We start from the raw sequence: 22214 nt of genomic DNA on the forward strand, positions 1-22214 counted from the left end.
GTCTGAAAAGGGCTGAAGGGAGAAGCACTAGGCTTGTTGGGCCCTACCCCTGAAGGGAGAAGCACTAGGCTTGTTGGGCCCTACCCCTGAAGGGAGAAGCACTAGGCTTGTTGGGCCCTTACTTAGACTTACGTTTTTTTTTTTTTTTTTTTTACATTTAACACTTTGATCGCCATGGTTAAAATTCATAATTTACCATCCCTCGCCATCTCTATTTGTCTATGGAGAAGTTTCCCTTCTTTGCAGGGCTATAACTTTTTAAATTGTATTGCTAAATTGACATTATCATGGCCCATTCAAGGTCCTATATGTATTGTTCAGGGTGTATCAATGTTATACTTTTTCATTCACATATTCATACTAAAATACGGTCTAAAGTATAAGTATGTTTTTATCGTTTTCTGCAGCTTTCTTCAGAACGTGATTTATAGCCCCAAATGCATTATATGCATGATGAAATACAGTTTGATAGCGATCTGTGCCAGATAATAAATTTCAACTGGAGGTACTTCTAGAAGTTACTACGTATCATCTGATGATGACCGGATGGGCGGGGGGTCGTTTATAATTCCGTGGGCAGCGTTAGATGATTCATCCAGTGTGGGTCATATGATCATCATAGCAGTTTATATGGAACACGTTAGAATATAACGCTGAATCTTACCGTGGCTTCCTCGCGCCGCTGGCAGATGAGCGTGGAACAGAATTTTTTCTATTATGGGATGGAGAAATGCCCGATCCATTTCCAGGTTGTATAATAGTATATACGTCCAAATCATGTTGTTTTTTCGAGTTATTTGCACCGATCGATGTTCACTGTGTCAAGACGGAGTCTCTCTAACGATAGCGAGTGCCCGGACATATGGATGAGCACTTCCGGTTCGACAAGTCATTTCCTGTTGGCGATCTGCCGATCGGCCACCAGATGGCGCTCTTGAACCGCTAGAGAGTTGAGTGGAGCTTTGCAGTATATCTCAGGGCCCCGGAGGGGAAATATGATTTCGATCACAGATTTTTGAAATATTGATATCAAAGACGAGTTACGGCGTCTTCGGCAGAATGAGCATGGCTAGGAATGACGTCTAAACACGTCATCGGCGATTAAAGTGTTAAATACATATAGTACACATTACAGTACATATAGTACACATTATAGTATACCTGCAGTATATAATAGTATATATTATAATGGTGTATACAACACCTATATAATGAGATATATATAGTACATGATATATACAATATAATATAGTACCATAATATAATAGTATATAGTGTAAGTATAGTTTAATATAATATGCAGATTAATTATAATATAATATAAATGATTTTGTTACTCTGCAGGTCGGGTCCTGTGCCACTTGGAGCCATGCGGTGCGTTGGAGGTGGACCAGGCTGTGAGGAGTGCCCAGGCGGCCTTTGACCCCTGGAGCCGCATGTCGGGGATGGAGAGAGCCAGGGTCCTGATGGAGGCCGCCCGGATCATCCAGGTGCTGCTGCTGCATTTAAACTCTCGGAGAATGCATTCATTGACATAAAGAAAAATAATCAATCATTAGTCCTTGGCCTGGATTCCCAAAAGGATCTTTACACTATGATTTATAATTGCCTTTTTGGCTTACTTACAAAAACAACAACATTATTTTGGTAAACCCAACCTTAAAACTGAAATCTGTTTTAATGCAAACTAGATTACTCGAGTGTGGAAATGGTGTAATCACTGACATTTTGGCTATGGTTGTACTGGCCAAATATTGGCATTGGCCGATAGGTAAATACACTGTTGATGAAGACAATTATTGATAATGATATCGACTGTACAAACATTTGTTGCTCAAATGTAAATAACCAAGGCATCATCGGTTGTGGGTAAAAAAAAAATCCTGAATTGGTGCACTGTTGAGTGTTAATAATAATACTGTGGAGTGTTGAGTTAATTTCACATTTTTCTGTCATAAGTCCTCCTGACAACGCAGAGCTGGGTAGCAGACCCAGGGTCGAATTAATGATGATGTTCTTTATCCATCTTTCATATTGGCGTCTTTACACTGCAGACGAGAATCCACGGGATTCTCTGTGTTTAACAACAGCCCCCATTAAGGGCCGAATGTTATACAAAACATACACAGGAGAAGATGTTCGTATTCAGATATTTGCTGCGCCGGCCAGATGGCTTGTCTTCTAGTACCCCCCCACTGGCTGTACCCCCCCACTGGCTGTACCCCCCCCCCACTGGCTGCCGAGTTAGTTTCTCAGAGGAGTAGCGGGGCAATGGATATTTCTCCCTCATCCCTCCCTCAGCGAACAGCATTGGAACAAACATCAACATGGACCAAAGCCACTGATCATAAATAATAGGCCTCCGTTTCATTTATATAATGAATTCCATAAGGACATGCGCAATTAATAGCACCAACACAACCCAAACAATATGGAAAGTGGTCACAAGAGGTCACGCTTGACTTATTCCACCTTTTCTCAGTAATCATATTACCAGTAAAATAGGCTATCAAATCGATTACAAATCATTCATGGTCAGATAATGCAGTAACACTGATTACGGTTGAGAAACCATCTTTGCAACAATAAATAAGCACTCAGTATAGTAGCCTAGGCTGTAGCTTATACAATTTTATATGCCATTTAATAAAAAAAAATATGACATTTATGGCATAGGAACATACATGACATACAGGTATATAGTACTGTTACATTTGTGACGTATACAATATGCAAATATACAGTACTGTTACCCAGAGATCCTAACAGAGAATATATACATATGATGGGGAGGGGACTGTACATTAGGAGGGGGTGGGTGGGTGGGAGAGAAATATACATACGGTGGGGAGAGAAATATACATACGGTGGGGAGAGAAATATACATACGGTGGGGAGAGAAATATACATACGGTGGGGAGAGAATATATACATACGGTGGGGAGAGAATACGGTGGGGAGAAAATATATACATACGGTGGGGAGAGAATATATACATACGGTGGGGAGAGAATATATACATACGGTGGGGAGAGAATATATACATACGGTGGGGAGAGAATATATACATACGGTGGGGAGAGAATATATACATACGGTGGGGAGGAGACTGTCTATTTCTATTAGGGGGGGGGTTGGGTTTGGGCATTTACGGTGGCCAGTTTCGAATGGCAGCCTCCCGTAGGTGCTCTTTAAGAGCGGTTTTGAAGGTGGGTAGGGATTCACATCTTTTTACGGCTGTGGGTAGGGCGTTCCACATTGTTGTGGCATAATTGCGAAATGTGTTTAGTCCCTTGACATTGTGAGGGAAATGTTATCCTTGTCCATCTGTGTTAAATCTCTGTACAGTTTGACTAGTTAATATGATCAACTAGTAAACAGCTTTAAGACACTAGGCGACAGTCTCAACACAGTGTCTCTTTAACAACGACCAAGGTTAGGAGATAATATGGCATTTGGCCTTTACTCTTGTTCTAGTGTGAAGACATAACATAAGCCCTAGAGTCGTCTTTGTTATAATAATAATATAATAATAATAATGCAGGACCTCTTTAGGGGGTCTTTATTCGGCATGCAACGAACTGGACATGCAATTGGAGCCGCACACACACACCGGGATACACACACACACACACACACACACACACACACACATATGCATTGTCTTTTTCTCAGCCGCCGATGCAGGCGAATCCAGCGTCTCCGGTGTTGGTGACGAACGCAATCTCCGCTACGCCACCTGACCGCCCTCCTATGTTCTACATTTCTATATACAAATTGACTCAGTCTTAATTTCTATGGCTCATTTGAATATTGATATCGGACTCCGGCTCTGCGCCACCTTTTCCCAGGAGGGTCTGCTGCTCAGCGTGAAGACGCCATGAAGTCATTCATACAGGCCTGCTGTATTATAATACCACGGGGTGCTTATTGGCAATGTGCCCCTCTTGCTGTGGAATATTCAAATGAGCCAAACGGGTCAAGCTGTAGAAATTAAGACTTGAGTCATTTTGTATATAAAACATACGTTTATTTCTGCGGCCATAGCCATAGAAAAAGTGATCAGTTTATAATCAGAGAGACAACATGTGTACAGTACACACAAAGCGTCTGACCAGGAAGTGACCAAGAGGTCTTGGTCAGACGTACGTTAAATACAGAATTTACATGACTTACATGAGATACCAGATGTGACAGAAAAGGTAAACAAAATATGCCCTAGTGAGAGAATGAATAACAAAGACGATACATAGCACAAGTCCCCTCCGGTACTTGAGGTAACAGCAGTCGCATCTTTTCACCTGCGCAGCTCGATCTCTCAGTGGCGAGGAGTAACGCGTGGGAGGCTCACGCTGCCCCCGACACTTACTGATTCTACTGCGCAGGCGCACCAACCGACCTGTAGGAGTCGCTGTCCACAACGCCCGATCCCCACCCATCAGTTTCCCACCCCCTAATACGGCCAATGTGTATTAGTACGGACGACCAGCTAAACTGAAAGCAATGTGGAGCGCTGGGCTCGAACAGGCGAGCCCAGCGTCTCCGCATTCGTGGCGAGCGCCTTGCCCACTACGCCACGTAGCCGCCGACTCTAGGGCTTATGTTATGTCTTCACACTAGAACAAGAGTAAAGGCCAAATGCCATATTATCTCCTAACCTTGGTCGTTGTTAAAGAGACACTGTGTTGAGACTGTCGCCTAGTGTCTTAAAGCTGTTTACTAGTTGATCATATTAACTAGTCGAGCTGTACAGAGATTTAACACCGATGGACAAGGAATAACGTGTCCCTCACACCCTCTGGCTGCGGACAGATCAGGAGAGAGGAGATAGCGGAGATGGAGGTCGTTAACAACGGGAAGTCCATCACGGAGGCGCGGCTGGACGTGGACTCGGCCAGGACGTGTATCGAGTACTACTCCGCGCTGGCCAGCACTCTGGCAGGTTGGTGACGCTACGAGTTTCACATGAATGAATGATTTTTATTTGTAATTTTTTTTTACTTTACAAAGCATAGTACCGTAGTAGAACTTTAAAAAAAAACGAAAAAATTAAATGACAGAAAATGTGTAGGCTGAAGCCGAGGCTTATAATTGTCTAGCCTTTTTACATTACACTATTTACAAAAAAAATTATACAAAAGAGAAACATAATTCAGTATATCCTTTAGGGCTGACCCCTATTAATCGATTAGTCGACTAATCGGTCGAAAGGAGCCGTAGTCGACTGGCCAACCTCTTAGCCGAATATAATAATTAAAAAATAATAATAATAATAATAATTAATATTTTTTATTTTATTTATTTATCATTCTTTCCAAAAGAAAAGAGGCCTAGAAGCATGGCTAACGCTAATGGCATGCATACCAGAGGCTAACTGCCTACGAAAACAGGCACAGAGGCACTGAAAGAGGATTTCACCCATCTAATGAACACACTAGACTAGACATATCAAGATGTATCCATCAGTGGACCAATTGCATGCTTTTGCAGAGGACAAGAAGCCTTCAGTCGACTCCTTCAGACATTAAGCACCCCCCCCCCCCCCCCCCCCACAGAGGACAAGAAGCCTTCAGTCGACTCCTTCAGACATTAAGCACCCCCCCCCCCACAGGCCAAATGGAATGATAAAAAATAAAATAAAAATAAGTTTAAAAATATTATACTTTTATTTTTATTTTATTTTTTAGTCGACCAATAGTCGACTAACGGCAAATTTTGGCCAATCCTAGTCGACCATCCAAATCCTTAGTCGGGGACAGCCCTAATATCCTTTAGCAAACGTTTCATAGTTTTATGTACAAAACGTATACACTTATTTATGTTTATCTTTTTTTGTTTTATACCTTTTTTTTTTTTTTTTTTATATATAGCCTATATATGTTTTTCTTTTTTCTTCTTTTTCCCTTTGTCACTATTTGAACACAGCTATGTTATAGATCAAATATAACTAGGATAATAATGATCTTGTAATACCATACCGTCATGATATTACAAATCCCAGACGAAAGCTGCACGGCTGAGATCAAAAGCCTCACTATTCATCTATATACGTGTTTATTCAACGCCGTGTTCCCCACTGGAGTTTATTGTCTCTGAGAATCTGGACCTGGCTGATATAGAATGTAGTTTGATTGAGGATGTGAGTCCAAGGGGACCTGGTCAATGGGTACATTATTATTATTATTATTATTATTATTATTATTATTATTATTATTATTATTAACACATTCAAGAGAAGGCTCTATATAACTCATCACTGCGCCTCACTGCATCACTGAGCACAGGGGGACGGTACAATCTGGCATAATCTTCCTGGACACTTTACAATCTTTACACTCCTCATAATCTTCCTGGACACTTTAAAAATGTTTACACTTATTACTTTTTTTTTTGAGAACAAATCTTTTTTTATTTTAATATTTTTTTTGACATGACATAAAACTAGACACACAAACATTAAAAGTAAAAATCCACAATAAATCATAGGACTATGATAGTCCAGTATTTAAATCAAAATAAATGTAGATTAAAGGATATATACATAATAATTACGATACACTACAATACATAAAAATGCTCTTGCTAGCTCTTCTGCACCCTTCCTTTCTCCTTCCCCCCCACCCCCCTTGGACAGTAACCACCATTTCGTTTAACACCAAGGATTACAAATTCAAATGCTGTGCTTTATCTTCTCCACCATATCTGACCAAATTGCTATGTTGGCTTCATTGACATCTAGAATTCGTGCGGTAGATATCTCTAAATAAATCACATCTAGATAGGTAAGAATCCATACCTTCAGGCACATTTTATCCGGTTGAATCCAGCGTGATGCTATTAGCTTTTTGGCAGCCGTAAGACCGGACAAGATTAGCCTCTTTACATGTACAGAGTGTGATAACTGAGAGACATCATTCAGCAACAATACCGAAGGCAGTACAGGTATGGTCAGAAACAAAAGTTCTGATAATTGTGTGGTTACTTCTTCCCAGAATATCTTAACAGGGGGACATTCCCAATACATATGCATAAATGTACCGATCTCACCCTTTAAACACAATGAGCATCGAGAGTCCTGTTTAAGCCCCATAAGGTACAATCGTCTAGGAGTCAAGTAAGTCCTATGAATAAAATTAAGATTAATCTGTTGATGATCCGGGTTGCGTGACGACAGCCGAACGTTTGCCCAGACTTCATACCAATCAAAATCCACTTCCAAGTCTGGTATATCCTTCCTCCAAACTGAGTCTAGGGGAAGGACTTCATACGAAGACGTAAGTAAGTGACGATAAAAGTCAGAGACGAAGCCTCTCGATGTCTCCTTTTCATAAAAGAATTTGTGATATCTGTGGTGCTCAAGTGGACTCTTTAAAGGAACTCCATGAGCCCTTAAAGATGCTCTTAATTGTAGATAGAAATAATAAGTAGAGCAGGTGAGGTTAAATTTGTTATGTATATCTCGATAGCTACAGAAACCCTGTTTGTTGAAAATATCCCCTAATGTATGTATGCCCTTCTTTTCCCATTTGGTAAATCTGATAGGTTGTTTTCCAATAAGGAGTAAATTGTTATTAAATATGGGAGAATGACTATGCCATTTATATTGTACATTTTACTTTATATTTCTGGCTGTATAGTTTATATTTTAGAATGTGTATATATACATACCAGAATGTTCTATGCTTATTCTTATTCTAGTCTTTATTGACTACCTAAATATTTAACGTTTACTGTGAGCGATCTGTAGTGACGAATTTCCCCTCGGGATAAATAAAGGATTTCGATTCTATTTATTTTCTATTCTATAAGCAACCGTGCTTCATAATGTGCTCTTTTTGACACCGTGCGGTCCTCTCCCTCGACGCTCTGCCCTCCTCCTCATCCAGGCCAGCATGTCCAGCTGCCTGGGGGATCGTTTGCCTACACGCGCAGGGAGCCCCTGGGGGTCTGTGCGGGCATCGGCGCGTGGAACTATCCCTTCCAGATAGCTGCCTGGAAGTCGGCTCCTGCCCTGGCCTGCGGTAAGTGGCCCTGACCCCTGGCCCTGACCCCTGACCCTAACCCTGACCCCTAACCCTGACCCCTAACCCTGACCCCTAACCCTGGCCCTGACCCTGGCCCTGACCCTGGCCTGCGGTACAGACAATTCATTTAAACATTCAGTTCAGTGGAAATCCTGTTTTTTTTTCAATCTCATTGAATTTTGTGACTGAAACAAACCTTTATTTTAACCCTTTCACTGCCGCACTACAGAAGGTTAACCCTTTACTATCACACTACAGACGGTTAACCGTCTGCAGTGTGATAGTAAAGGGTTAACCTTCTGTAGTGTGGTAGTGAACGGGTTAACCGCCTGTAGTGTGATAGTAAAGGGTTAACCGTCTGTAGTGTGATAGTAAAGGGTTAACCTTCTGTAGTGTGGTAGTGAACGGGTTAACCGCCTGTAGTGTGATAGTAAAGGGTTAACATTCTGTAGTGTGGTAGTGAAAGGGTTAACCGTCTGTAGTGTGATAGTAAAGGGTTAACCTTCTGTAGTGCGGTAGTGAAAGGGTTGACCCTTTGTCGTGTGGGAGTGAAAGGGTTAACCTTCTGTAGCGTGGCAGTGAAAGGGTTAACCTTCTGTAGTGTGGTAGTGAAAGGGTTGACCGTCTGTAATGCGGTAGTGAAAGGGTTAACCGTCTGTAGTGTGGTAGTGAAAGGGTTAACCGTCTGTAGTGTGGTAGTGAAAGGGTTAACCTTCTGTAGCGTGGCAGTGAAAGGGTTAACCTGTAGTGTGGTAGTGAAAGGTTAACCTTCTGTAGTGTGGTAGTGAAAGGTTAACCGTCTGTAGTGTGATAGTAAAGGGTTAACCTTCTGTAGTGTGGTAGTGAAAGTGTTAACCTTCTGTTGTGTGGTAGTGAAAGGGTTAACCGTCTGTAGTGTGGTAGTGAAAGGGTTAACCTTCTGTAGCGTGGCAGTGAAAGGGTTAACCTTCTGTAGTGTGGTAGTGAAAGGTTAACCTTCTGTAGTGTGGTAGTGAAAGGGTTAACCGTCTGTAGTGTGATAGTAAAGGGTTAACCTTCTGTAGTGTGGCAGTGAAAGGGTTAACCTTCTGTAGTGTGGTAGTGAAAGGTTAACCTTCTGTAGTGTGGTAGTGAAAGGGTTAACCGTCTGTAGTGTGATAGTAAAGGGTTAACCTTCTGTAGCGTGGCAGTGAAAGGGTTAACCTTCTGTAGTGTGGTAGTGAAAGGGTTAACCTTCTGTAGCGTGGCAGTGAAAGGGTTAACCTTCTGTAGTGTGGTAGTGAAAGGGTTGACCGTCTGTAATGCGGTAGTGAAAGGGTTAACCGTCTGTAGTGTGATAGTGAAAGGGTTAACCTTCTGTAGCGTGGTAGTGAAAGGGTTAACCTTCTGTAGCGTGGCAGTGAAAGGGTTAACCGTCTGTAGTGTGGTAGTGAAAGGGTTAACCGTCTGTAGTGTGGTAGTAAAGGGTTAACCTTCTGTAATGCGGTAGTGAAAGGGTTAACCGTCTGTAGTGTGATAGTAAAGGGTTAACCGTCTGTAGTGTGATAGTAAAGGGTTAACCTTCTGTAGTGTGATAGTAAAGGGTTAACCTTCTGTAGTGTGGTAGTGAAAGGTTAACCTTCTGTAGTGTGGTAGTGAAAGGGTTAACCTTCTGTAGTGTGGTAGTGAAAGGGTTGACCGTCTGTAATGCGGTAGTGAAAGGGTTAACCGTCTGTAGTGTGATAGTAAAGGGTTAACCGTCTGTAGTGTGATAGTAAAGGGTTAACCTTCTGTAGTGTGATAGTAAAGGGTTAACCTTCTGTAGTGTGGTAGTGAAAGGTTAACCTTCTGTAGTGTGGTAGTGAAAGGTTAACCTTCTGTAGTGTGGTAGTGAAAGGTTAACCTTCTGTAGTGTGGTAGTGAAAGGGTTAACCTTCTGTAGTGTGGTAGTGAAAGGTTAACCTTCTGTAGTGTGGTAGTGAAAGGGTTAACCTTCTGTAGTGTGGTAGTGAAAGGTTAACCTTCTGTAGTGTGGTAGTGAAAGGTTAACCTTCTGTAGTGTGATAGTAAAGGGTTAACCGTCTGTAGTGTGATAGTAAAGGGTTAACCTTCTGTAGTGTGATAGTAAAGGGTTAACCGTCTGTAGTGTGATAGTAAAGGGTTAACCTTCTGTAGTGTGGTAGTGAAAGGGTTCAACTCTAAAGGCAACTGAGGTTTCCTTTACCGTCACGTCGAGTCGAGTTACATACAGACTTAAGCAAAAGAAAAAAGGCATAAAATATGACACGGCATATAAAATCGTAACGATAAGACGAGTAAGGATAACAATCGATTAAAATATGTACTAAACTAAATTGACAAGGTGTTAAACTCTGCAACAGAGGGGAGAATCTCAAGCTTTAACCCTTTCACTGCCGCACTACCAAAACGGTTAACCCTTTCCACTGCGGCGACAATACACAGAAGGTCAACCCTTTCACTGCCACATGAAAGCCGGTTAACCCTTTCACTGCCACACGACAGAAGGTTAACCCTTTACTGTCGCACAACCGACGGTCGCCGGCCAACCTTCTGTCGTGTGGCAGTGAAGGGGTTAAGGACGGTTGGAGTTCATTCCATGAGCTAGAGGGGGCGCCGTGTGATGCTGAGCAAACCCCGTGTGTCGCTGGAGAGGGAGTAGACCTGGATCTGGTAACTGCATTTAAATATCTTGGTCGTACCGGGGTCAGACCCCAACCTTAAAAAACATATCAAAAAGGTAACTTAACAACATAAAATGTTGCCTACAAAATTTCAAACGAATCAAGCCCTTCATTACAACCGACGCTGCCAAATCCTACCACCACCGCATGATTTGATCTCGCATCGAGTATTGCTTCACAAATTGGTGGTTTTGTTGTTGTCACGGCACTAAAACCCATCGAACAGCTGTACAAAAGGTATTTGATAGGAAACCAGAGTCATATCACAACTGCGCAATCTTAGAGAGTTTTTAAAAGCACTTCTCTTATATACAGAGTATTGAACGCTTTGGCCCCTCCACCCTGGGGGACTTTATTAGGACGAGAAATGGTGAGTTTAGTACGAGGTCGGGGGGAATGGTGAGTTTAGTACGAGGTCGGGGGGAATAGTGAGTTTAGTACGAGGTCGGGGGGAATAGTGAGTTTAGTACGAGGTCGGGGGGAATAGTGAGTTTAGTACGAGGTCGGGGGGAATAGTGAGTTTAGTACGAGGTCGGGGGGAATAGTGAGTTTAGTACGAGGTCGGGGGGAATAGTGAGTTTAGTACGAGGTCGGGGGGAATAGTGAGTTTAGTACGAGGTCAGATGGAATAGTGAGTTTAGTACGAGGTCAGATGGAATAGTGAGTTTAGTACGAGGTCGGGGGGAATAGTGAGTTTAGTACGAGGTCAGATGGAATAGTGAGTTTAGTACGAGGTCAGATGGAATAGTGAGTTTAGTACGAGGTCAGATGGAATAGTGAGTTTAGTACGAGGTCAGATGGAATAGTGAGTTTAGTACGAGGTCAGATGGGATAGTGAGTTTAGTACGAGGTCAGATGGGATAGTGAGTTTAGTACGAGGTCAGATGGAATAGTGAGTTTAGTACGAGGTCAGATGGGATAGTGAGTTTAGTACGAGGTCAGATGGGATAGTGAGTTTAGTACGAGGTCAGATGGGATAGTGAGTTTAGTACGAGGTCAGATGGAATGTGTTGTCCAATCTAGAAAGTCTACTTTTGTGCAGAATGTTCTCTCCATTAAAGGTTGCACTAGCTGGATGCCTTTAGCACTATCCCTAACCCTCTCCATTAAAGGTTGCACTAGCTGGAATGGGTTAGGGTTAGGGTTACTAACTAGCTGGAATGCCTTGCCTATGTCTATTTGAGAAAGTCCTACGTTTGCTGCTCTAAAGAGACGGCTTAACTCATGGCTCATAGGCAGGCAGACCTGTGAACACTAGGCCTAGTGGCATTTGGGGGGCGATAAGCACTTTATGATGGCAATGAGCGCTTTATGATAGGCACTGTTTAATATGCACTTTAGCATTTGCACTTTAGGATATGCCCCACCTAGATGGCACCTAGTAGTCGCATTTTAGGACAAGTATTACTCCTGTAATTTCTACTTCTGCTTTGTGTTTTATGTATTGTTCTGGTTTTATGGTTCTATGTATTTTTGGTTTTATGTACTGTATGCACTTTTGGTCTTATGTCGGGACTACCGATGAAAATTAGCCTCGGCTAATGCTGAATGTTCATTAATATACATTGTCCCTTACTAATAAACGAATAGATTCAAAACTCAATAGAGTCAATAGAACGGGTTCCATAGGTACCAAAATTCCATTGCAATAACGATGTAGTATAAGGAGGTAGCTTACCAATAAATGGCCTTAAAAATGAACAAATACCAGTGTTTGTTGCGCCTCTCCATCAGAGAGGACCAACCAACCTTCTCATAAAGGACACAGTGAAGAGTGTCGTATCTATCACTAGTGATGAATCTGAGGGCAGAGTGACGGACAGAGTTTAAGGGTTGAGGCCGCAGCATGCCTATAAATGACATCACCATCCAGGACTGATAAGAAAACTGCTTTCAAGGCGGCTGGGTGGCGCAGCGGACATTGCGCTCATCACCAACGCAAGAGACACCGGTATCGAATCCGGCTGTCAGCGTTGCCTCCGGCTTGGACCGGCCGTCATACTGACTCAATTAGCAGAGTCAGCGGGAGGAGAGTCGATGGGTGGTAGTCTGGTCGTTGTAAACAGCGACTCCTACAGGTCGGTCAGGGCGCCTGCACAGCAGAGACAGGAAAAATGGCGGGGGCAGTGTGAGCCTCCCACACGTTACAGCTCGCCAATGAGAGTCCGCGCTGGCAGGTGAAAAGATGTGGCTGGCTGCCTCCACATGTATCGGAGGGGACATGTGATGGGCTTCTATCCTCCCTACGGCCGGCCAGTGGGGGGCACATGCGAGCAACGATCAGGACAGGGGAGGGAGACATCTAAGAAGGGAGATCCCCCCTTGAATGGCCCTTCTAAGGTTTCTCTCCTCCACACTGCCTGTGGAGCATTTTTCCCTATTGTTAGGTTTTAGTGAGTTTTTCCTTACCTTCGCGTGGGGTATGTCTGGGAGTGCTTGCATTCTTTCATTTATTTGCATTTATCTTAAATTTTTTTGGACCTTATGGTGTTCTTGTTCTGTTCTTGACTTATTGTTATGTTTTCTTCTTGACTTGTTTAAAGAAGACCTGTACGGCCCATGGGGACATTAACGTGTGTTGTCGGGCCCTATAAATAAATTTGATTTGATTAGAATTGGCACGAGAGGTAAAATTGGGATGGGAGAAAATCACAGAAAAAGGAGGAGAAAAAGTAGATAAAAAAAAAAAAAACTGCTTTCACAACTTGCTTTGAATGTATGATGATACGTCTGTTCTCGTATATACTGTATGATGATACGTCTGTTCTCGTATATACTGTATGATGATACGTCTGTTCTCGTATATACTGTATGATGATACGTCTGTTCTCGTATATACTGTATGATGATACGTCTGTTCTCGTATATACTGTATGATGATACGTCTGTTCTCGTATATACTGTATGATGATAATCAAAATGACAAATTAAATTGCCCAAATTGTTAGAACTGTTTATCTATATCCCCCTGGCCATCAATAGAAACCATTTCAGATATCCAATCACATAATCTACTCCAGTTACCCGATTGGCCCATCAGTCAGTCTGTCAATTGTTGTGTAAACCAATAGTTATGAAGTATATCTGCTAGCTGGTTCACAAACAAGTAATGAAACTAGTTTGCTACAATTTAGTTAATTTCAGTGGTTCAAAAACATCCACAGCAACTGTGACTGTTTATTGATCACCTGCTAACAGGTCAAAGGTTAGCACAGGCTAGCACAGGTTAGCCAGGTTAGCACGGGTTAGCACAGTGTTGGAGCCAAAAAGCCTTTCTGTTTATTTCGTTTTATTTGTACTCACGGTGCAGAGGTGTGGCATTTTCAGTCACCATGGCAACCACCACAGGGGTTGGTTACCCATTTATACTGATCAGTGGGTGGTGAGCACCAGGTGTGCCAGGGGATAGCCAAACAGTGTTTGACCGTGTTCGTGTTGATGTGCCGTATAGGTCGGCGTTCAGTGTTATTAGTAAAAAGAGTTTTTGTATTATATTACTTGGTGGAAAAAAGGTCAATAAAAGGATTGGCATATCGAAAATGATACGAGCACTCTGGACATTGAATTCTTCAAGCATGCGTCTAAATCAAGCCAGCCCACATGCCCCTTGCAGTAGGCTTATAGGTAAAGGCTCTACACACAGGTTAGCACAGGTTAGCTAGCACAGGTCAGCACAGGTTAGCACAGGTTATCCAATGTGAATCTCCCATAGCTAGCGATCCCACCGGTCCCACACACCCTCAACACACTGAGAGCTGGCTGTGCTCAGAGAGGGCGCATTAAAACAATTATAACTAATCAAATGATGCATCTGACGTGGAAAGAATGACACGCCCAACATTAACATTCCACAATAAACCTTTTCTGAATGAACATCATTATACTGGATATTTTAAGAAAGCTATTCAGCATTAACATAAGTGATGACATTCAAGGGGAATTCCACTGAAATATGTGTAGGTTGTAATTGTGCAAAAATAGATGTTTTCCTAAGATTTGAAAAAAAAACAAGTTGATGTATCTTAAAATAGGAAAAATGCAATGACTTTATCACATGCCATTGACGGAGATGGTTGAAAGAAAATTGTATGCAGAGTACATTTTCTTTACCTAATATTAAAACAACAATGTGTCTTTTAAATGTGTTTTTAATTCTTTATTTTCTATTCAAGAAGCGTTGGAGCGTGTACAGAGCTGAGGCCACTAGCGCTTCAACACGGGACTCGTCTTTCGCTGCTTAGTGTCGTGTCCTGATGGATATCGGTGTTTTCAGCCTCATCAACCCGTCATCTGCCGTTCTGTGAAGTCTCTGCGTTGTGTTTTGTTATTTGTTTGTTGATGGTTATCTTACTGGCTGTCACACTGTCCACCCCGTTATCTTACTGGCTGTCACACTGTCTAGGGATGGGTACCTTTCACATTTGAACCGATACTGGTACCGGTACCTGTGAATCGATACCGGTACCCAACAGTAAATTTTTTCGGTACTTTAGTCTCAAGAAATTTAATTTACCTACCTCAGTCGTAAAAAAAATAAATCCAAACTTCAAATAACTACAATTTCGACAGTTTTCGGCTTGTCATTGCTCCGACTGCTTTGTTGTTGAATCAAGTCAAATCCTAGGTAAGCATATATTGTGCGTGTGAACGTTGACATGAAAAGAAAAAAGTAAAAAGAAAAAAAAAAGTAATTTTCTTTTTTTGATTTTTGTTTGTTTTTCGGTTTCTCACTTGATTCGATACTCGGTAGTACCGACGTGTTTCGGTTCGGTGCCTCAAAAGTAACGAATTCGGTACCCATCCCTAACACTGTCCACCCCGTTATCTTACTGGCTGTCACACTGTCCACCCCGTTATCTTACTGGCTGTCACACTGTCCACCCTGTTATCTTACTGGCTGTCACACTGTCCACCCCGTTATCTTACTGGCTGTCACACTGTCCACCCTGTTATCTTACTGGCTGTCACACTGTCCACCCCGTTATCTTACTGGCTGTCACACTGTCCACCCCGTTATCTTACTGGCTGTCACACTGTCCACCCCGTTATCTTACTGGCTGTCACACTGTCCACCCCGTTACTTTACTGGCTGTCACACTCTCACCCCGTTATCTTACTGGCTGTCACACTGTCCACCCCGTTATCTTACTGGCTGTCACACTGTCCACCCTGTTATCTTACTGGCTGTCACACTGTCCACCCCGTTATCTTACTGGCTGTCACACTGTCCACCCCATTATCTTACTGGCTGTCACACTGTCCACCCTGTTATCTTACTGCCTGTCACACTGTCCACCCCGTTATCTTACTGGCTGTCACACTGTCCACCCTGTTATCTTACTGGCTGTCACACTGTCCACCCCGTTATCTTACTGGCTGTCACACTGTTCACCCCCTTATCTTACTGGCTGTCACACTGTCCACCCCGTTATCTTACTGCCTGTCACACTGTCCACCCCGTTATCTTACTGGCTGTCACACTGTCCACCCCGTTATCTTACTGGCTGTCACACTGTCCACCCTGTTATCTTACTGGCTGTCACACTGTCCACCCCGTTATCTTACTGGCTGTCACACTGTCCACCCCGTTATCTTACTGGCTGTGACACTGTCTCACCCCGTTATCTTACTGGCTGTCACTGTCCACCCTGTTATCTTACTGGCTGTCACTGTCCACCCTGTTATCTTACTGGCTGTCACACTGTCCACCCCGTTATCTTACAGGCTGTCACACTGTCCACCCCGTTATCTTACTGGCTGTCACACTGTCCACCCCGTTATCTTACTGGCTGTCACACTGTCCACCCCGTTATCTTACTGGCTGTCACACTGTCCACCCCGTTATCTTACTCCCCGTTATCTTACTGGCTGTCGCACTGTCCACCCTGTTATCTTACTGGTTGTCACACTGTCCATCCCGTTATCTTACTGGCTGTCACACTGTCCACCCCGTTATCTTACTGCCTGTCGCACTGTCCACCCCGTTATCTTACTGGTTGTCACACTGTCCATCCCGTTATCTTACTGGCTGTCACACTGTCCACCCCGTTATCTTACTGGCTGTCGCACTGTCTCACCCCGTTATCTTACTGGCTGTCACACTGTCCACCCCGTTATCTTACTGGCTGTCACCCTGTCCACCCCGTTATCTTACTGCCTGTCACACTGTCCACCCTGTTATCTTACTGGCTGTCACTGTCCACCCTGTTATCTTACTGGCTGTCACACTGTCCACCCCGTTATCTTACTGGTTGTCACACTGTCCACCCTGTTATCTTACTGGCTGTCACACTGTCCACCCCGTTATCTTACTGGCTGTCACACTGTCCACCCCGTTATCTTACTGGCTGTCACACTGTCCACCCTGTTATCTTACTGGCTGTCACACTGTCTCACCCCGTTATCTTACTGGCTGTCGCACTGTCCACCCCGTTATCTTACTGGCTGTCGCACTGTCCACCCCGTCATCTTACTGGCTGTCACACTGTCTCACCCCGTTATCTTACTGGCTGTCGCACTGTCCACCCCGTTATCTTACTGGCTGTCACACTGTCCACCCCGTTATCTTACTGGCTGTCACACTGTCTCACCCCGTTATCTTACTGGCTGTCACACTGTCCACCCCGTTGATGCATCCATAACAGAAGAATTAGTACTGGAAACGTGATCTCTTTCTTGGTGGGATGTTTATTTTCATAAACAAACGGTCTCGTACAGAATGAAACAAATTGAACGTTTTTAAAAGGTTAAGAAACTAGATTAATAAATTATATCTCTCTCTTGGTTGTTGCGGCCTAGCTCACTAGCCGAAGCCTGATCTGTTAGCCGGTAGCTATCTCCTCGTGGCTGCTTCCCCTCCCCCGCCCTCCAGGCCCGAAGGAGGCTGCAGCTCTCCTGTCTTGCTCGCTATCAAGTTCAAGTTTCAAGTTTGTTTATTATTTGTCACAACAAAATGTACCTTATGATGAAATGCTTGTTTCTGTATGAGCCCCCGAGAGTGTGCTACATACAGTAAAAAGAAGTAAGTAAAAAAAGTTATTAAAAAGTAAGTAAAGTCAATATCAAATCAAATTTATTTGTAAGGCCCGACAACATGCGTTAATGTCCCCATGGGCCGGACACGTCTTCTTTAAACAAGTCAAGAAGAAACATCACAATGAGTCAAGAACAAAACAAGAACACCATAAGGTCCAACAAATTTAAAATAAATGCAAAATAAATAAATTAATGAATGCAAACACTCCCAGACATACTTTAACACACCTAATCAAAGGATTAAGATCACTTTGATATCAGATTACTTTATATACATATATGTGACTGCAACTTGTTCCTGTTTGCGGACGACTCAGCCCTGCTGGTCTCTGACAAGAACAAGTTACAGGTTGAAAAAACCCTCAGCTCAGAACTAGGCAAAATCTGCATATGGCTCGCTGATAACAAACTATCATTACACATGGGCAAAACAGAGTCCATTCTCTTCGGTTCAAATAACAAACTCAGCAAGACCGACGGCTTCTCAGTTACAGTGGGTGACAATATTGTCACAAGGAAAGAAGATATTACCTACCTGGGTTCCATCCTAGAGGCAAATCTTTCCTGTGACAAAATGGCATCCAATGTAATAAAAAAAGTCAACCAACGAACTCGATTCTTGTACCGGATCTCCTCACTGGTAAACAAGAATACCCTGAAGACTCTAGCAGGAGCACTCATTCAAGGGTACTACGACTATGCTTGCACCTCATGGTACCAAAGCACCTCAAAGGCGCTAAAAACAAAATTACAAACATCTCAAAACAAACTGGTCAGACTACTGCTTGACCTTACTCCTAGAACCCACCTCACCCCTGCCCACTTTGACAACCTAGGATGGCTTAGAGTAGATGACAGAGTACAGCAACTTGCAATGGGCCTGGTCTACAAGATACACTACACGACCAAGGTACCCATGTACATGACAAAATACTTCCCAAAGGTCAGTGAATACCACGATCACAACACCAGAGGGAGCTCCACAAATCATGTTAAACCCAGATTCGGCTCAAACAAGGGACTAAACACGTTTCGCAATTATGCCACATCAATGTGGAACGCCCTACCCAAAGCTGTAAAGGAATGTGAATCACTACCCACTTTCAAAAACACTCTCAAAAAACACCTAAGGGAGACTGCAACTCGAAGCTGGCCCCTGTAAATGTCCGAACACAACCCCCTCCAATGTACAGTAAATTACCAAGTATGGTCTTGTCAATAATCCAATGTACAGTGCTTGTTTGTACAGGTGTACAGTGTCCCCCACCCACCCCTCCTACCCAACCCCCCCCCCTCCCCCCAATCCTACCCAACCCCCCCCCCCCCCCACCCACCCATCCACCTCCAATGTACAGTCCCCCCCCACCCCCACCTACCCAATCCAATGTACAGTTTCTACTTCTAATGTATATACTCTTTTCTTTCTGGACTCTTTTTGTATCACAAACTAATCAAATCAAATCAAATTTATTTATAGGGCCCGACAACACACGTTAATGTCCCCATGGGCCGTACAGATCTTCTTTAAACAAGTCAAGAAGAAAACATAACAATAAGTCAAGAACAGAACAAGAACACCATAAGGTGCAAACATTTTTAGATGGATGCAAATAAATGAAAGAATGCAAGCACTCCCAGACATACCCCACGCGAAGGTAAGGAAAAACTCACTAAAACCTAACAATAGGGAAAAAAGCTCCACAGGCAGTGTGGAGGAGAGAAACCTTAGAAGGGCCATTCAAGGGGGGATCTCCCTTCTTAGATGTTGGTGATAGTAGTGTTGCAGACGGACAGTTGGTAAGCATGCACTCATGTGTGTAGTGGAACACAGATGAGTGCATGCAATAGCAACTGTACATTTTGAAAAATTAAAGATAGAGCTAATAGCGATAGCAACTGAACATTTTGAAAGATTAAAGATAGAGCTGATAGCAATCTTTTCGAGGCACAGGGGCGGCGCAAAGAGGGTCACGTCCTCCCCGTCTTAGTCAAGGGACATTTAACACTCCGGTCGTTGCTCAGGGACAGCCGGAGACAGGGAGATAGGGGGCGGCGCAGAGAGGGTCACGAACTCCCCGACATCATTGCGGGACATCCGGCACTCCGGTCACCACTACGAGACCTCCGGAGACAGGGGGGCACGCAGAGGGGGTCGCAACCTCCCGGCCTTCGTCACGGGACGTCCAACACTCCGGTCAACACTCCAGGACAGCAAGTCATAGGGAGACAGGGAGACGGGACAGGCGTTAGACGGCTCATGAGATTGTAGTAGGCGGACATAGCAATAGATACAAGTGGTAGGCATATATGTGAAAGGAGTAGATATATGAAGTAGGCGTATTATGTGAATAGAAATGGAAGTACTTAACCCAGCAATGAAACCGCATTGACTGTTAATCTGTTAACAGTCTGTTAATACTGTTAATCAGTTGACAGGACCACGGACAGACGGCCGTGAATAACTGATCCAAGGCCTCGGAGGTGCATGTAGAGCAGTCACTACAATCTTGGCCAAGACCCCGAGGCATCCATCACCTTAGTCAGCGCCAGGAGACGGGCACTCAGAGAGAAGGGGGGGGGGGGGGGGAGGGGGGAAAGGGGGGGGGGAAGAGGGGGGGGGGAGAGTTAGAGAGTTCCCATGTTTGTGGTGCTGCAAAGGAGCAGACATGTAGTACCCTGTAGTGCCATGTAGTACCATGTAGTACCCCGTAGTGCCATGTAGTACCCTATAGTACCCTGTAGTGCCATGTAGTGCCATGTAGTACCCTGTAGTACCCTGTAGTACCCTGTAGTGTCATGTAGTACCCTGTAGTGCCCTGTGGTACCCTGTAGTGCCACGTAGAGCCATGTAGAGCCATGTAGAGCCATGTAGAACCCTGTAGTGCCATGTAGTACCATGTAGTACCATGTAGTACCCTGTACCCTAACTAAACTACCCTGTAGTAAACTACCCAGTGGTACCATGTAGTACGCTGTACCATAACTAAACTACACAGATTAATCTAAAGGTCAGTCCCCGACCAGGTGAGATCAGGGTAGGTTGAAGGAGAGAGAGAAAAGATGAGTCTTAAGCAGGGATTTAAAAGCTTCGACAGAGCAGGCGCCCCTGATGACGGCAGGTAATTTGTTCCACAGGTAGGGAGCGCGGTAGACAAAGGCTCTGTGGCCGGCGGATTTCTTTTTAACCCTAGGGGTCGATAGAAGCCCCGCATTTTGTGAGCGCAGAGCACGAGCGGGCGAGTATCGGGAGATGAGATCGGATAGATAGAGCGGTGCAAGCCCATTTAAAATGTTGTAGGTGAGGAGTAGCACTTTAAAGTCAGAACGGGCTTGGATAGGAAGCCAGTGTAGGGCGGACAAAACTGGTGTGATGTGATCAAATTTTCTAGTTCTAGTTAGTATCCGTGCAGCCGCATTTTGCACGAGTTGAAGATTTTTTATGCTTGAATTAGGTAGGCCTGAAAAAAGTGCATTACAGTAGTCCAGACGTGATGAGACAAAAGCATAAATCAGGGTTTCAGCATCAGCCAGAGTTAAAATGGGGCGTATTTTTGCGATATTACGAAGATGGAAGAATGCAATTGGTGACATTTTTTATATGTGCATTAAATGAGAGGGAGGAATCAAAAATGACTCCGAGGTTTTTTATGGTGGAGCTCTGGGATACATGACAGGTATCAAAGTTGAGGGAGATGTCCTGAAACAGGCCTCTGTGGTTTGGGGGGCCAACAATTAACATCTCAGTTTTATCTGCATTAAGGAGTAGAAAGTTTTGCGACATCCATTTTTTGACGGCAAGCAAGCAGGCCTCAAGGTTTTGAAGTTGGGAGGAATCATTTGGCTTAATAGGTATATATAATTGGGTGTCATCAGCGTAAAAGTGAAAGTTTATGCCAAATTTGCGTATGATATCGCCGAGGGGTAGCATGTAAATCGAAAATAGCAAAGGGCCCAGGACAGAGCCTTGTGGGACACCACATTGCACTGGGAGGGTCTCAGATGTGTTCTATCAGTTAAATAGGATTTAAACCAAGCTAGTGCGAGACCCCGAATGCCAACATGATTCTCAAGCCGACCTAGAAGAATCGAGTGATCGATAGTGTCAAAGGCTGCACTGAGATCAAGCAATAAGAGCACAGAAGTGAGGTTTGAGTCAAGAGAGAGCAGTAAGTCATTTGTGACTTTGGTAACCGCCGTTTCGGTGGAGTGTAAGGCTCTAAAGCCAGATTGAAATGATTCATTAAGATTATTGTTTGATAAATGGTCAGTAAGTTGCGTTGCGACGATCCGTTCTAACACTTTGGATAGGAATGGAAGATTGGAGATAGGTCTGTAATTTTTCAAGATTAGAGGGTCGAGGTTCGGTTTTTTAAGTAGTGGTTTAATGACGGCTGATTTAAAGGCCAGGGGCACCACGCCAGTAGACAAAGAGGTGTTGAAGATATTGAGTAGGGCAGGGCCTAGAGTTGGGAAGAGTTTTTTGATGAGAGTTGCT

At 43.7% G+C, this 22214-nt stretch overlaps 1 protein-coding gene across 2 annotated transcripts in view; it reads left to right on the forward strand.

The window, feature by feature from the left end:
* aldh9a1b (aldehyde dehydrogenase 9 family, member A1b) overlaps positions 1-22214 on the forward strand; it is a 69580-nt gene that overhangs the window by 7669 nt on the left and 39697 nt on the right. The window contains exons 3-5 of one of the 2 annotated variants that reach the window (XM_084332580.1): positions 1345-1490; positions 4813-4942; positions 7887-8021. In XM_084332580.1, the coding sequence (XP_084188706.1) occupies positions 1345-1490; positions 4813-4942; positions 7887-8021 (411 nt within the window). The remainder of the gene's footprint in view (positions 1-1344; positions 1491-4812; positions 4943-7886; positions 8022-22214) is intronic. The other variant, XM_084332581.1, reaches the window with a different exon arrangement.

The sequence above is a fragment of the Notolepis coatsorum genome (assembly GCF_963971535.1).
Source record: "Notolepis coatsorum genome assembly, chromosome: 17".
Lineage (NCBI taxonomy): Eukaryota > Metazoa > Chordata > Actinopteri > Aulopiformes > Paralepididae > Notolepis > Notolepis coatsorum.